General features: G+C 42.2%; 1 protein-coding gene across 1 annotated transcript in view; it reads right to left on the bottom strand.

Moving 5' to 3' along the window:
• The window catches only part of Pcnp (PEST proteolytic signal containing nuclear protein), a 15493-nt gene extending 3228 nt beyond the window's left edge, over positions 1-12265 (bottom strand). Inside the window, exons 1-5 of the mRNA XM_029544336.1 lie at positions 12135-12265; positions 6411-6625; positions 4415-4489; positions 1142-1197; positions 4-109 (exon numbers count right to left, since the gene is read on the bottom strand). Of these exons, the coding sequence (XP_029400196.1) occupies positions 4-109; positions 1142-1197; positions 4415-4489; positions 6411-6625; positions 12135-12198 (516 nt within the window). The 5' untranslated portion in view covers positions 12199-12265. The remainder of the gene's footprint in view (positions 1-3; positions 110-1141; positions 1198-4414; positions 4490-6410; positions 6626-12134) is intronic.
• Positions 12266-16718: the final 4453 nt, after the last annotated feature.

Below are 16718 nucleotides of genomic sequence, written 5' to 3' on the forward strand. Positions count from 1 at the left end.
GACATTTCCAAGATGAGATTTTATATTTCGCTCCCACAGCTTCTGGTTATCGGAAAAGCCATGCTTCCCTTTATTAAAGGAGTTTGGTCCGGCTGATGTTGGTGTGTCCCTGTGTTAAAAGAAATTCAACTTATTCAAATTATTGTTGTGGTCTATTTTAAACATGTTAATATACATTTGCTTAGCGCTCATTATAATACAGGCTGAATAGCAGAGGCCCCTGAAGAGGTCTTCTATAAAGGGTTAAGACCTCACTTCAGCGTGTATACAGTGAGGATAAGAGCAGAGCCTGGGGTTGTGTATTATTCATCTTGACTTTGCTAGGCTGGCTTGGACTGTAGAGCTCCACCTGCCTCTTGCCTTCTGAGTGTGAGTGAGGACCACAGGCATGCGCCTCCAGGCCCACCGTGGTCTCTTCTGTAGGACAGAGGAGAGCCTAGGGACAAGTGCGCCTAGTCAAGAGATCCAGCACTGAGCTCCACCCCATCATCAGTGTGTAGGTCTCATCACGCAGATGAGGGAAGGTAGCATACAGTAGAGCGGACACCGTTACGGCTCTAACAGTACTGCTGAGAGCTGGAGGAACAGACTCAGTTGTGGAATTCTTTTCCAGAATACCAGACTGTGGGTTCAGTTCCCAGCACTGCAGCAAACAGAAATCCGTTGCAAAAGAAGTGACCTAAAAACCCTCAAGGTTAAAAACTAATCTGGTGACTTACCACGAGCATATGTAAAAATGAAACAAAAATCCAGACACATGTAAAAGAGAAACATGCAGTGTCAACGTTTTAATCCAAGCACTCTGGAGGCAGAGGCAGGTGGATCTCTTCCAGTTCAAATCCAGCCCAGTCTATATAGCGAGCTCTAGGACAGCCAGGGCTGCACAGTAAGACTGTCTCAAAAATAAATAAAAAAATGTGCATGTGTGTACTTCATTTGACTGGCAATAGTATCAGATATATTTACTGAAGCTCTAGTAATGACAGGCTGAGCCACTGGGACTGCATTTAATTGACTTAAGAGATCGTAGATAGATTTAGATGTTAATTCTTGGTAGGCTCGTATGGCTTCGTGTAAAACGTGTACTGTATTCTTCCCCTCGCTTTCCCTATAGCTCTATGATAATATGAAAGCATGGCACCTTCCAATGTTCTTCATCCTCATCTTTGCTTCTGGAGGCATTTCTTCTGGCTCACTCTGCAGAACAAAGAAATGGAAATAAGTACATTTAAATTATTAATTCACTTGGTTACTAAGAAGGCTAATTTTCTTTTTACTCCAACATTTTTTAATGCCATAAAAGGAGTAAGGTAGTATAGTGAACTTTAACAATTACTGTATTATCTTTTTATTTTTTAACCTCGGGGCTGAGGAGATGGCTCAGTCAATAAGCACGAGGATTTGAGTTCAATCCCCAACTATGCTAGGTACAGTGCTGCCTGCCTTTAGTTCTGGCACCTGGGAGGAAACAGAAGGATCCTAGGGCCTTGCTGGCCAGCTTGTCTAACTGAATCAAGTTCCAAGCCAGCAGGGCCCTGTCTTAAAAGAAGAAAGGAAGGGAGGAAGAGAAAAATAAAGGTGGAAACTGAAAGGACACCTGACACTGAGCTCCGGCACATACATGCACAAGTGTATGCACACCTGCTGCCCTCTGAGTACGTGTACACACCTAAATCAGAGCTATAGTGGGTAGGATAAAGAGAAAAGTAACTCTCACATGCTAATTAGTCAAAGAAACACGCGAACTTCATGTTCCCTGGCGCTTTTCACACTGGCAAGACATGGAATCTGCCTACGTGTCTGTGAGTAAAATGTCAAAACATATATTCACAACAGAACAGGGGGAACAGGGGTCAGGGGACATAGGTGCCCTGAGCAGACAGAAGCCACAGATCCCCTGTAGCCACCCCTGCCAGACACACATGCTAGAAGACTAAGGTTATCAGAGAAGAAACAACGTTCCCATTCATTGTACCATCTCTCCAGCCTCTTTCACTAAACTACTTGAAAGCCATGACAAAGAATAAAACAAAAAAATAAAATTGAAAGCACTTGGGAGGCAGAGGCAGGTGGATTTCTGAGTTCGAGGCCAGCCTGGTTTACCAAGTGAGTTCCAGGACAGCCAGGGCTATACAGAGAAACCCTGTCTCGAAAAACCAAAAAAAAAAAAAAAAAAAAAAAAAAGAAAGGGCCAGGCGCTAGCACTCGGGAGGAGAAGGCAGAAGCCGACAGGTTTTGTGATTTTTCAGGCCAGCTACAGATACAGAGTGGACTCTGCCTTAAAAACAAAACCAAACCAAATTTCTTAAAAATGAAGGAAGACAGTCATGGTGTGTAACTGAGCCGCAAAGCTCTAGCCTAGTTGTGTTTACTCATGTCTAATTCTCCATTTGCAAAGATGAATACATCCTGCAAAGGAGCACCGTGAGACGAAGATAGCCACGATGTTAACACATCCCACATAAAGCACTACCACAGTACAGGGACAGTTCCCATTTACACACTCTCCCTAATTTCTGTTATTTTTTTCTTCTGGACTTGTACATCCAAAACTTTCCTCAGTTGGGTATGGCATAATGGTAGGAATGTCAGAAGTTCAATACTACCCTCAGCCTCCTAGTGAGTCCAGGGGCAAGCCTCAGCTATTAGAATCCCTGCTTCAAAGACAAGACAAAACAAAAAAATGTTCAGATGCAGTGTCCCTGCAGTGTCCCACACCTTTAACCCCAGCCTGCCTAACATGCACAACACTTTAGCCAGTTTTGATCCTACAAACCACATAGAAACTGGGTGTGGCCAGGCAAGGTGGCATACTACCTTTAGTCCCAACATTTGGAAGGCAGAGGAAGGAGGATCTATGTGAGTTTGAGGCTAGCCTGGTCTACAGAGAGTTCCAGGACAGCCATGGCTACACAGAAACCCGTATCTCGAAAAACAAATAAAGAAAAGAAACAAAACTGGATATAGTGGTACATATTTGTGATCCCAATGCACGAGAGGCAGAGGCAAGAGGATCTGAAATTGGAAGCCATCCTTAGCTACATACCCAGCTCCACGCCAGTCAGTTTGAGATATGTGAGACCATGTCTTTCACAAAGAAAAAAAAAAAACCAACCCTGGGAAATTCAATCATCACCCTTGAGTATGGTAGGATGCCGACACTCTAAGGGGCACGGGAGAACTGGGACAGACAGCATAGCAGAGCCACCTTGAGCTCACTCTGGAACACTCTCGTGAGAGGAAGCTCTGGTGGAACCACTTGCACTGTTACTCCTGCAGTACTCCACAGCTGCTTTCAGTAGCAAGCACAATGGTCTTCCCTGAAGACCAACTAGAAAGTTACTGAAAGCAGCAATACTGAAAGTCAAGTGTGAGAGGGCTGGTGAGACAGCTTAGTGGGTAAAGGTGTTGCCACCATGCCAGGCAGCCTATATTCAATCTGAGGAACCCCCAGAGTCGAAGAACTTACTCCACAACTTGTTTTCTGACCTCTCTATATTTGAATGAACATGTGTAACACAGATGTACACACACACACACATCAAAAAGAAAATTTGTAGAGCCAGGCATGGTGGCATATGCACTACTAACTCATAGACTTCCTAGTATGTATTATTATAAGTATTTGACTTCACTCTTTATTTTCTATAATACTAGCAATTTTTATAGAAATATATTTATATCAATAGACACATTAAATTTTTAGTATTGTGTAATGCCAGTTGCCTGGCATTTACAAGGCACTAAACTCAGTACCTAGCACTTCAAAGAGTGATCCAATTTTCTTAGGCATTACAAAGAAATTTTACCAATACTATTTTACTATTATCAATTTAACTACCATTAGTACAAACTCTGTAATTTTCTTCTTCTCTTTTAAAAAAAGTTTATTACTTTTAATTAATGTATGTGGGTACAAATGTGTATTGTACAGGTATTTGCATGTGTGTAGCCTGTGCAAGCCAAAGGACCTGGACCCCTTGGAGTTAGAGGTGTTTTTGAGCTACCTGATGAGGGTATCAGGAACTGGTGTTCTGGAACAACAGTGCATGTTCTTAACCACTGAGCCATCTCCATCTGCTAATATCTTCTTAAAAGGACTAGTTAACATAAAACTAAGGGCCAGCTGGATGGCTTCATATGTAAAACAGCTGCCAAGCAAGCCTGTCTGACAACTCTGAGACATTTCCTGGACCCCAGATAGAAGGAAAAGAACTGACTCCCAAAAGTTGTCCCGAGTTCCACCTGCATACCATGGCACACATGTCTGTCTGTCTCTCTGTCTCTGTCTCTGTCTCTGTCTCTGTCTCTGTCTCTCTCTCTCTCTCTCTCTCTCTCTCNCNCACACACACACACACACACACACACACAGAGTCTTTACAAACAAAGTAAAATAAAATAGGTATTAGCTTACATCTTCATCTTCATTGAAAGCTGCTGCTACCGAAAGAGTTTTTGGAGCAAGAGTTGGAACTGTTTCCTTAGGCTTCTGAAGAAGAAACATTTAACACAATTATCACAAATTAAACTTACAAAGCGTTGTTTAATAAAATAATAATTGCTATTACAAGGTTCAATTTTATCCATTTTTATATTTTTATAAGTTTACACAGTAAGGAACTCAATATTTTGAGCAAATCCATTATACTTTTGAAAATAAGAGTTATCAGCCGGTAGATTTTATTTTGTATATCCAATTACTTTTCTCTATATATATATAAAAAAGAAACCTCTGATTAGTACCTGAAATTTACTATCAGTTAAGCTAAGGGGTGCACACAGGAGAGATAAATGACTTGAAATGCTGCCTGCCCACAGCATCCTGCAAGGACCACAGTGCCTTTAGAACACAGGGAGCACCCCACTGACTTTGTCTACCGGTTCCTTTCTACCTTGCTGGCAGTCGAGTTCCTTTTCATCCTCCTTCTCACTGTCCCTTCCACAGCAACATGCCCCAGGGTCACCAGTGAGTAATGTTTTTAAGTACTCAAGTTTGAAAACCTTTCCTGTGTCTTACAAGCTTTTGCTCAGATCCTTACAGAATCCTATTTTTCTCCCCGTGTCCATGATAACCCACTACCTTCCAATGGCAGACCCTAAGCACCAGCCAATAGGACAACTACTAGAAATAGCATATGCCAAGGTTAGGGGATGGAACTCAGGGACCGAGACTAGCATATACAATGAAGCCTTGGCTTCAGCTCCCAGCACTGAAGGAGAGAGGATACACCCCATTCACACCCCTTTGCTTTCCCTTTCAAACCAGAGCCGGTCCTAAGATGCCAGTGGCCTTAGTCTGGAGACTCCTTAGTATGATATGCAGTCCTTTAGCATTTGGTCCTAAGACCGCACTTTGATTTTTGTTTCCGAACTTAAACTTTACTGAATAGGCTTTTCTGGACCTAACTCAGCCACTTAATAATTATTAAATCCCATTAATTATTTAAAAAAGAAGGAACTGGGCTCAGAGTATGCTCAAGCAGATTAGAATTATATGAGCACATGTTTAATGTTTTAAGAAGTTAACTAGGATATGATCAAGATACTGTATAAACATACAGTGTATGTTTAAACTGTTAGAAGAGTAAATAAAAATTTTATTTTAAAATCAAGTATTTATACAGTTAGGTCTGCATAAACATTATACATCAAGAACCAGAGGATATAGAGAAAATGTTAATGAAGTAAAAATGTCATAGTCTTTTTAAGACTGAGATATTCTTCTTAAAGAGGGGAATAAAAAAAAAATCCATGGCGGGATTTGGGGGTTCTGAAAAATGGCTGCTCTTATAATTTAGAAAGAAAGCTCAAACAGACTCTAGTGAGAAAATGATTGAAAATTAAGAATTTTCATTTAAAAAAATTTGAAATGAACATCTACAGCATAAATAAAACCATTTTCATCTGACCATTACAAATTAAAAAAACAAAAACAAAACAGATAACCAGAAAATTCTTACTAAGATTATTTTACTACATTAATCCTTTAAGTTACAAAGAGCTGATTTATAGTTATTACTATTATTTGGAGGTAAATAATGCTAGGTCTCTCCAAGGCCTCTCAAATGCTAAGCATATACTGTGCAGCAGAGCTAAAATACAATACAAATTATTACTTTTAATATACTAGTGGTAAAATGGTTTTTAAAATTCCCAAATACCTTTGTGTTCATTACTTTTTGACTTACATGTAAGTTCATAGCCAGTTACAGCAGTTTACCTTTTAACATTCGCTCTTCTATATATACTACACACACACACACCCACACACACACACACACACACACAGAGAGAGAGAGAGAGAGAGAGAGAGAGAGAGAGAGAGAGAGAGAGAGAGAGAGAGAGAGCGAAGCAGACTGATGAAAGCAATCGTTAAGGACCGTTACAGAAGCACACATAGAACAACTCACACTTGCTCCGAGTCTAATGGAGATGGCAGATGCTTTCCGTGCCGTCTGACTACCTATGGCAAATCCAAACTTGGACATCTTTGTAGGCTTTGTTGGGAGGTCTGCAGCTTCGTCTTCAGCTGATCGCTTTTCAGCGCTGTGACTGGAAATTTCCCCTTCATTACTGGAAGAAACAGTCTTAGTTTTCACAGGTTTTTCTGCTTCTTCTTCAGGTCCTGGTGAAGTCGAAACAACTTACCAAGATGAGCTATTTTTACTGAGCAGACTGATGGGAGCAGCAACCTCAAAAAGCATCTTTACAAGGAAGATACCTCTGCAGCTGTCACCTACTGACCCAACAGTCTCTTCACTGCTTGCTAGAGTGTACAGCAGGAACTGAGAATGTGTGGCAGTACAAGAGGCTCCCATGAATTAACTAGCATAAAATACAGAGCAATTCAAAATTATAAACACAGAGTTCACAAAGAATCAATACCTCTCATCTAAACATTACCTTATTAATTGTACATTAATCTTGGTTACATTTGTGAAATTTTATGTTCAGAAACTGAGATCAACAAATTATTTTACATAAACTAACTTGTACATAACCATTTGGCAATACAAAACATCTGGCTAATAAATTATAATATTCTCAGTAATGTAGTCCTAATCACCCAAAACATCTAGTCATAAACATGACCAGTTTCTTAAACTATACTTCAAATTCAGTCTACAGTCTTTTCTTCCCTTCTTCACTATAATGAAGACCCAGAGCTTTGCATATACAAGACAAGCATTCTACACTGAGCTACACCCCTGGCTAGTCTCCAGCTAAGTTATGTTCGGAAGTGATGTTACTCAAGATATAACCTTTTGAGTTGAAAAACTTGAATGTAATCTCTCGAGAGTTACCCCTACTCTGAAAGCTGGTCTAGCACCTGTTTTAAGCTACCTGTAAGAGCTATTCAAAGTCAGACTCTCATGTACATAGTTTCACATGAAGACCTAATCTTAACTTCCGAGAAAGTACACAGATATATACAAATGTAGAAATCAAGATGTCTTCAACAACTTTGCTTGTATGTGTTTAAGTCAATAACAACTTCATGTCTTGAGTATCTTAGGCTTGTTAATAAATAAGACTATTTAAGAACATACTGGAGACTGAAAAGACTGGCCCACTTTTTTCTCTCTCTCCAGCTCTACCCTACAGGATACATTCTGAGACAATAACTCAAACTTACTTGTAGAGAAAGAGAAAATGATTGCCTTAGCAAGTTCACTAAGAAAATGGGGTAAGGCTAGAATGGAGGTTAGGGGAGTGTCCACGACAGTAACTGACAAGTAAAGAACCAAGGGCTCAAGCCTACAAATCTAGATCCATGCAGTTTGGTGATAACACACCTTTAGATTAATTAGTATTTTGTGGCACTACCGAGGATTGAACACGGGGCCTTGTACAAACTAAGTATTTAAGTACTGTAAGTGACTATACTATAAGCATATAGTGCCTGAATAGTTTTCTCATTTCTAGACAAAGTCTAGCTATATTGCCCAAAGCCAGGCACTCCTGTAACTTGCAAACATTCTGCTCCACCTCCAGGGATCTAGGTTCATAGCCTGTATCACCGGGCTAACTCAGCAACAAGCACTCTGAATAGAGTATCTGATTTGGTACAAATTGAATAAATAAGCTACTTTTCTTTAGATTTGGGCTTTAGTTCAGACATGTCCACAAGGCAAAGGTAGCACTGAATAGTTGCCATTCATTAGTTTATATGTAAGAGTATCTGAATGAAAACAATGAAAACGACTACTCTCCAGTAACTGAGAACCCAACTGACAACAGAACTTCTTAAGCTGGTAGTGGGCCTGGATTTGGAATCCCAGCACTAAGGTGATGAATCAGGAGCCTTGTCTGAGGCCACCATGGACGAAAGGACATTCTGGACAGCTTGAACTAGAGACTGTCTTGTGCATTTTCCTTGCAATCTTAATCAAGTATATTTAAGCAGGAACTGGCATCAACCATTGTGTTCTGTACTCTTACATGAAGACATAAAAGCAGTTATCAGCAGGTGGCTCAGCAGTTAAGAGCTTACTCATCTTCCAGAGGACCCTAGTTAGAGTCCCAGCACCCACACAAGGTGGCTCACAATTCCTGGAACTCCAGCTCTGGGAGATCCAACTCTTCTGGCCTTCCTGGGCACCTGTATTTATATGTACACACCCACACACAGATATGTGATTAAAAATAATTTTGTGTACCAGGTGTGATGGTGAATGCCTTTAATCTCAGCACTTGAGGCAGAGGCAGGAGGATTTCCCTGAGTTCCAGGTTAGCCAGAATTAGACAGTGAGATCCTGTCTTAAAAACAATAAAAATGGGGCTGGTGAGATGGCTCAGTTGGTAAGAGCACCCGACTGCTCTTCCAAAGNGGCTCACAACCATCCGTAACAAGATCTGACGCCCTCTTCTGGAGTGTCTGAAGACAGCTACAGTGTACTTACATATAATGAATAAATAAATCTTAAAAAAAAAAAAAAAAAAAACAATAAAAATAATTTTAAGCAATCTTTAAAATAATTCCACGAATGTATTTAGATAGCATTTTCTGTTCACAAGATACGGAGAGCAAGGAGTGAAGAAGGTGAACACAGCACTGGCTCTCATCTCTCAGTATAAGCAGGTTCAGTGTGGCACATAGACTGGTCATTTTGTCTTCATATAACCCTCTTAGCAATTATGGAGCAAAATACACAAAGCATTTAGGAAAAAAAGCAAATAAAACAATGAACTAAAATGGGAAAACAGCAGACAAATATATTACTGATTGTTAATAAACTATTTGTAATTTTAAATATGGACCATTAGAAAATTCTTTCAAGCAAATTTGAGTGTTAAGAGCTATCACTGAATATTAACATTGGATTCATAAGTACCGAATGTTCTTTAAACTCTAACTAACTGAGCATTTGGAACTTTTAATCGAGGATCTCTACTTTCGATTTATTGAGACATTTTGTGTTTTGTGGACTGAGTACACTATGTAATCCTGGGAAGTCGGAGCTTCACTACGTAATGTAGCCCAGGAGGACCTTAAACCCCTACTTGGAACTCGTGAGGGATACTCCTGCTTCCACATCACAACTGCTGGAATTCAGCACTTAGCTTACTAAGACATTTTGTATTTTAAAACTGTGGAAAAAAAAATGTTGAATGACTGTTGATTAATACTGTGAATATCTTTAGTAGTGTGAATTATAATGAATAAATGAACAAGCATTTTTAAATAAGAAAATCCTTTATTTTTTAAAAAATAATTTATTTTTATTTTCTATACAATGATGTTTGCCTGCATGTATGTCTGTTTGGACGAGTCAGATCTTGAAGTTACAAACAGTTGTGAGATGCCATATAGGTGTTAGAAATTGAACCCAGGTCCTCAGGAAGAGCATTTGCTGCTCTTAAACCACTGAGCCAGCCGGGCATGGTGGCACATGCCTTTAGTCCTACTCGGGAGGCAGAGACAGGCTGATTTCTGAGTTTGAGGCCAGCCTGTCTACAGAGTGAGTTCCTGGACAGCCAAAGCTATACAGAGAAACCCTGTCTCGAAAAAACAAAAACAAAAACCACTGAGCCATCTCTCCAGCCTCTGCCCTTTCAATTTGTAAGTCATCATTACACAAATTGTTAGTTTTTAGATGAAAAAAATATTTTAGCGAAGCCTTCTGTTTATGTGTAAGTTAATATCAATTAAACCAAACATACTACAATTTTTCTCTTTCACTGACTAGCTGAGATGGGACAATTCCACCAAGGTGCCATTCATGAGCCACGTGCACTCTGGTACCTTATCTGGGGAAAAAGAAGAAACCAAAACAAAAAACCCCAAACCGAGGACTGCAGTAGCTCTCTGACAGGACAGGTAGGTAGGCCACGAGTCCTGTTCTGACACAGGAAATATACACATCGCTGAAGTGGCTCTTGGCTTAACCCTTGATAGCTTGAAATGGCTGTGATTACACATTAAGTTGCTTGTCTCTAAATCTCTCTAAATCTCTACTTAAAGAGCTACATAGGGGACCGTCTATTTACTAACACAGAGCACAGTAGTGAAGTCCACCCTAGCATAAATGGGTCCTTAGGTTCAACCTCCAGGATCAATAACGAGACTGAACGAGCAGGAAAACTACTCGCATTTCCAACACTGGGCCGTGTCACTGACAAAGTTTTCCAAGAGAGCTGAATACTCGCCTGAAGCTTATCAATTCAATCCTATCTATGGGCGAAATGAAACTCTGCATGATCCTGTTATGTCTGATATTAAAGTGAGCTGTGCGAAATCAGGCAAATTATGAAGAATCGGGCTGCTATTTTACTAACATAAAATAATCAACGTAAGCCCTAACATTGTTGAGATGGAAATATTATTCACAGGACAGAATGTCCCTCAACTGAAAGGGTGGCAAGTATAGTACATACACACGAATTTATTCAGACATTTAAGGTACATTTTAGCAGTACCTTAAAACAATGTTCTCATTCACGTCAAAAAGGTCCTTAAATTCAAGGCCACCCAAGATACTTTAGGCTATAGTTTTTCCTCAAACTACTTTTAACATTAATAAAGAAGGTCTAAAGTAAGAACTAAAATCATTAGCTATTTTACTAATTTTTTTTAAAAAAACAAATGAGGAAGAGAACTCACAAAGCGGCCATGGCCTGTAATTCCAGCACTCAGGAAGCCAGAACTAAATGAGCTCCTAGCTCAAAACCGGGGGTGGGGTGGGGGCGGGGGTGTTCAGCAATTAACAAACTTGGTAGACCCTACTTTTTGCCTTTATGCGATACTGAAACTGTATGTTCTCACATTTAAGTATTTCAAGGATAGGACTGAAGAAAGCCAGTACAGTGATAGGCTAAAACATTCTAAACATGTGCTAATTATCCTTCCGACAAAAGGGCGTAGGGGAAGAGACTACGCATTTCTTTTCCTTTATGTACACCATCAAAAATTACGGGGGTAGGAGGAACGAAAAGATAGCTATAACCTGAGTTTCATTTCGCGACAAATTACAGGAAGATCACACCTTCCTACCACGCCAACTAAATATCTGACATAGACTCGGCTGATAGCAGCCTAAGAAAAGATACGGGAAAGAAAAGCGAATCAAGCCCTAATTTCAAGCGTTGGCTGCTTTGAGCCAGATTCCCCTATGCCCCCCTGCATCGCCTCGACTTATGCCATCGCAGGGTTTATAAACGGTATGGCTGAAAATACAGCAAAGAGTGAGCTGGGGTCTTCCACCTCCGCAGCGAAAAACGAGAGCATCAACCCTCACTACGTGTAACCGAGAGGCCGGCGACCTCGGGAAGCCGGCATGCGGCCAGTGCCCGAAGCGGCGGCGGCGGCGGCTCGGCGCTCGCGCGGGGGCCTGAGTGCGCAGCGGGCCCTGAGGTCTCTGCTGTTTGGGCTCCCGGGCCAAGCTCCGTCTCCCACCTCCTCCCTTCTCCCGGCCCGGTGGACACCGGCGGCCTCTCGGATTAGGCAACGCGGACCTCGATCTCCCCCGCGGGCCACACCGGGCGTGCCCGGCACTCATCAGGGCCCAGCCCCTGGCCGGGCGAGCGCCAGCTCCGCCCGCCCCTGCGATGCCGTGAAGCCCACCCCTACCCTGGGAAACCCAAAGAAAGGCCGCAGTAGCCCCCGAAGCCCGCGACGCTGGGGTTGTGTTCACCTCCGGCGGCTCCGGCTCGCTGCGGCTTCTCCGGCTTCTCCTCTCCCGCCTTCCCGTCCGCCATCTTCCCCGCCGCGGCCTCCCCCTGCAGCCCGGGCAAGAACGTCACGGCCCCGCCCAGCAACCACAAAGCTTCGGGCGGGCCAGCGAGGCGGCAGCCTAGAGAGGGCCTGGCACCGGAGACGGCAGCGGAGGTGACGTCCTGGGCGGGACCGCGGTGTGAGGTGAGGGCACTGGAGGGCTGGGCCGTGGGATGGCGGGTCCCGGTTAGTACGGACTTACGGATCGTGGAACGGTGGGTGCAATCCTAGGTTTTTCCGCGTTCAGCGGTGGTCGCGGCTGGCCCTTCACTTTATGGGGTAGGGCTGTGTTCTTACGGAGAAAGTTCAGCAGTTACCGGACGCCGTCTTAGTGATGACACCGTTTACTCTCCAGTGCAGTCCGGTGTGCAATTATCGTTTTCGTTTGTGTAATGACACCGAAAAGCGACTTATGGAAGATCACGTCCTAGAGCCTGACGGAAATTGGGGCGGAAAAAATTTCCGCGGCTTTTGCATTCGTGAAGAATTCTGCGTGAGAGTTATAGCAAGCAAGCAAACATTAAAAGCAGAAATAGATATACGTGGCGGGCGAGGGCGCTTCCTGCTTTCAGAGGACGGAAGCTCCAGGTCCCAATTGGGTGGTCTACAGCGGCTTGTAACTCCAGTTCCAGGAAATCCGACTACCTATTGAAGTCTATAAGAGTTCACACTCACTTGCATATATTCAAACACCCGTTAAAAATAAACAAACAGCCGGGCCTGGTGGCGCAGGCCTTTAATCCCAGCATTCGGGAGGCAGAGGCAGGCGGATTTCTGAGTTCAAGGCCAGCCTGGTCTACCAAGTGAGTTCCAGGACAGCCAGGGCTATACAGAGAAACCCTGTCTCGAAAAACCAAAAATAAAAAAAAAAATAAACAAAAATCCCCGCTACACTCTGAAGGGCAGGAGCTGTCTTACGGAGAAGAGTAGTTTGGTTTACCGCAGTTTGGAGATGTCGGCTTTGTATCTACCCTATTCCACTCACCCCTACTCTAATAACGTTTAAAATATGCCCCAGCCCAGCTTCAACATTCGGAATTTCTTTGAATAAGAGGTTATTCACTTCTTGGTGTCAAGGGGTTTTCTTTACTCCTATAACTGTACTGGTTAAATCGCCCTATTCTTTTAAGGTAAAAGTATCCTACTGTAAGAGTTTTCTCAAAAAAGCTTGTGCCAGCCTTGTCTCTTAACCTACATGGGCACAATTGAGTAGAACAAGAGTTGTCTTGTAGCGTTCCCTGCCACTTTGCTAGCACCAGCCCTTGTCTTTTACTCAACAGTAACCACTGCAGGCTGCTTCTCTTTCAGGTTGGAAACTCCTGTCAAGTCCTGCCTCTCCTAGAAACCGTTAGTACATTCATTTAGTGTCAATGAAATCCATGCATCAAGTAAGCTACAGCCTCATCTGTTTCTTCTTTTCCTCTATACTTACTCAGCCCTCTGCTCAAATTTGGTCAATTCCTAGCCTTGCAATAGACACTCAGTTTTAGAGAATATAGTTTATTCTGTCCTCCAAGCAACACTGAGTGTTGCTGTCCACAGACCTGCTTTTATTTCTCCATAAAACATCAGTGGACTGTGGGTATACCTCAATTGGCTAAGTGCTTGCCGCGTGCAATAACCACAGTGGGTTTCATCTCCAACACTGCATAATGAAGTGGTGGCACGTGCTTGAGAAGTGGAAGTAGGGTCAGCCTGGGGTACATGAGACCCTGTATCCAAATAAATGCTAGTACCTCTTCAACAGGTGATCACGATCATCCTTAGCTACACAGCATTTCAGTACCAGCCTGAGCTACATGAGGGCCTACCCTGACCCCGAAACTAAAACAACAGAACAGAGAAATGTGGATGATGGTAACAGTTGCTATATTGAATCATCTGGTTAGCTCAAGATCAGAGTTTGGATCCCTGGTATTCACATAAAGCTGGGGTGCCTGTCATCCTAGTGCCAGAGAGGCTGAGACAGGAGGTCCCCTGGGGTTTGCTGGCCAGCCAGTCCAGCCAAGTCAGCCACCTCCAGGTTGCAGATCTCAAAGGCAGCTTGGTCTACATAGTGGAAACACAGCTCAAGATAACTAAGACAGTCCGACACATACATGCATACCCACATGTACACGCACATCAGCATATATGTACAAAAAAATTTAAACTAAAAAGCAGCCACTTTTCATAGCACCTTGTACTGGTGATTACCTACACAAAAGCTGTTCAGTATTTGTGAATGAGTAACTCAAGCTTCAAGTAGAGGTGGGGAGTACTTACCCATTCTCAGTTCACTATTTAGCACACAATTGTATGTAAGTGACCGGGAACTATCATATAGTAGTATTTAACTCCTGTTTGGTTCACCATTTCTCCTATATGGCTGTAGAGGATATTATTTAAGATTCTCACACTTCTTGTGCCATTAATACCAGCACTTGGGAGGCAGAGACATGTGGATGTCAGTGAGCTCAAAGCCAAAGATATACCACAGACCCTTTCTCAGGGAGGGGATATTATATATCACTCTAGATTGCTGTTTTCTCATATAAACTTGGCTGGCCTCCAATGTGCTGTTAAGCTGAGACCTTGATTCCTAGCCAAGACCCCAAAACCCAAACCATGTGGCTGGGACCAGAAACATAGCTGGGCCATCAGAATCCAGGTTCGGTTCCCATAAACCATGTTGGACATCTTACAGTTTACCTGTAACTATAGCAAGGGATACAATGTTTCCTTCTGGTTTCATGGGTACACACATACACAATACATTCACACAAACAAATACACATTAAAGTAAATAAAAATAGGGCTGGAAAGATGGCTCAGCAGTTAAGAACATTGACTGCTCTTCCAGAGTTCAATTCCCAGAAACCACATGGTGATTCACAACCATCTGTAATAGACATCCAATGTCGCCTTGTGTGTCTGAAGACAGTGACAGTATACCCACATACATGAAATAAATCTTAAAAAAAAAAAAAAAAAAGTAAATACAGTAAAAGTGTAACTGTTTTAGGAGGGTTTCTATTGCTGTGAAGTGACACCATGACCACAGCAACTCTTATAAAGGAAAACATTTAATTGGGGCTGGCTGACAGTTTCTAAGGGTTAGTCTATTATTGTCACGGCAGGAAGCATGTTGGCATGCAGGCAGACACTGTGCTGGGGAAGGGGCTGAGAGTTTTCCATCTGGATCCACAAATGGACTGCCACGTTTGTGTGGCTTGAGATCTGAAACTTCAAAGCCAACTTCCTAGTAGTGATGCACATCCTCTTAACTGAAGCTGTAACTATGCCAACAAGGCCATACCTAACAGTGCCAATCCCCAATAAAAATGGGCATCATTTTTATTCAAATAACTTCTAAGACATACTTAAAAACCATGTGGCTGGAGAAGCAGTATTTCCTAGAAATGTTATCCATACATTAGGTACTATTTATTAACCAGGTATTAATTTCAGCCTTTGCATTCATGTGTGTATATGCCTGCATGAGCTGTGTTTACATTTCATACAGGTGCCCTTAGAGGCCAGAATGTGTCAGATCCACTGGAACTGGAGTTACAGGTGGTTGCAAGCCACCCAAAGTGGTGCTGGGAACTGAATTTAAGTTCTCTACAAGAGTCCACTGGAAAAAAAAAAAAAAAAAGAGTCCACTGAGACATCATCCTGGTCCAGTCACATTTTTTTGTCCTAAAAATTGGTTTTATTTACCTCCAAACTCAATTTTCACAGTATTAGGAAATCGCCTAACATGCTAGGGAAAGCCAGTTTTTGACAACCAAGATTGTGTAATGCAATATACCTTAACTTAGTGCCTGAAACATGACCAGTGCTGTATACAGGCTTTAATTTCATAATTACAACGTCAAATTTAAAAAGCTTGCTGGGCGTGGTGGCGCACGCCTTTAATCCCAGCGCTCAGGAGGCAGAGGCAGGAGGATTTCTGAGTTCAAGGCCAGCCTGGTCTACAAAGTGAGTTCCAGGGCAGCCAGGGCTATACAGAGAAACCCTGTCTCTAACCCTCCCTCGAAAAACCAAAAAAAATAAAAAAATAAAAAAAAATTAAAAAAAAAGATTTAAAAAGCTTTAATCTATTTCCTCATGAAAGAACAGTTTCTAACATGGATAAAGAGTATGTATAATGGAGCCAGTCATGGTGATACAGGTCTGTAATCCCATCATTTGGGAAGTGGAAGTTGAGAATTAGGGTTGAACCTGGCATAGGCTACTGGAGATGCGCCTTCCCTCCCCCAAAACAGAACTCACCAAAAAACAAAACAAACAAAAAAAAACACCCCAAATCAACCCTCAAACCAAAAAGGACAATAAAGTCTGATATTCAAAGAATAGATTAAAAACAAATACTATTAACTTTTATTGTGTTCAATTCTAGATTAATCTATAAACCTGATTGTTTTTACAACAAATAAAACATACTTTCAGAGCCGGGCGTGGTGGCGCACACCTTTAATCCCAGCACTCGGGAGGCAGAGGCAGGCGGATTTCTGAGTTC

This window comes from Mus pahari, chromosome 12 (assembly GCF_900095145.1).
Source record: "Mus pahari chromosome 12, PAHARI_EIJ_v1.1, whole genome shotgun sequence".
Taxonomy (NCBI): Eukaryota; Metazoa; Chordata; class Mammalia; order Rodentia; family Muridae; genus Mus; species Mus pahari.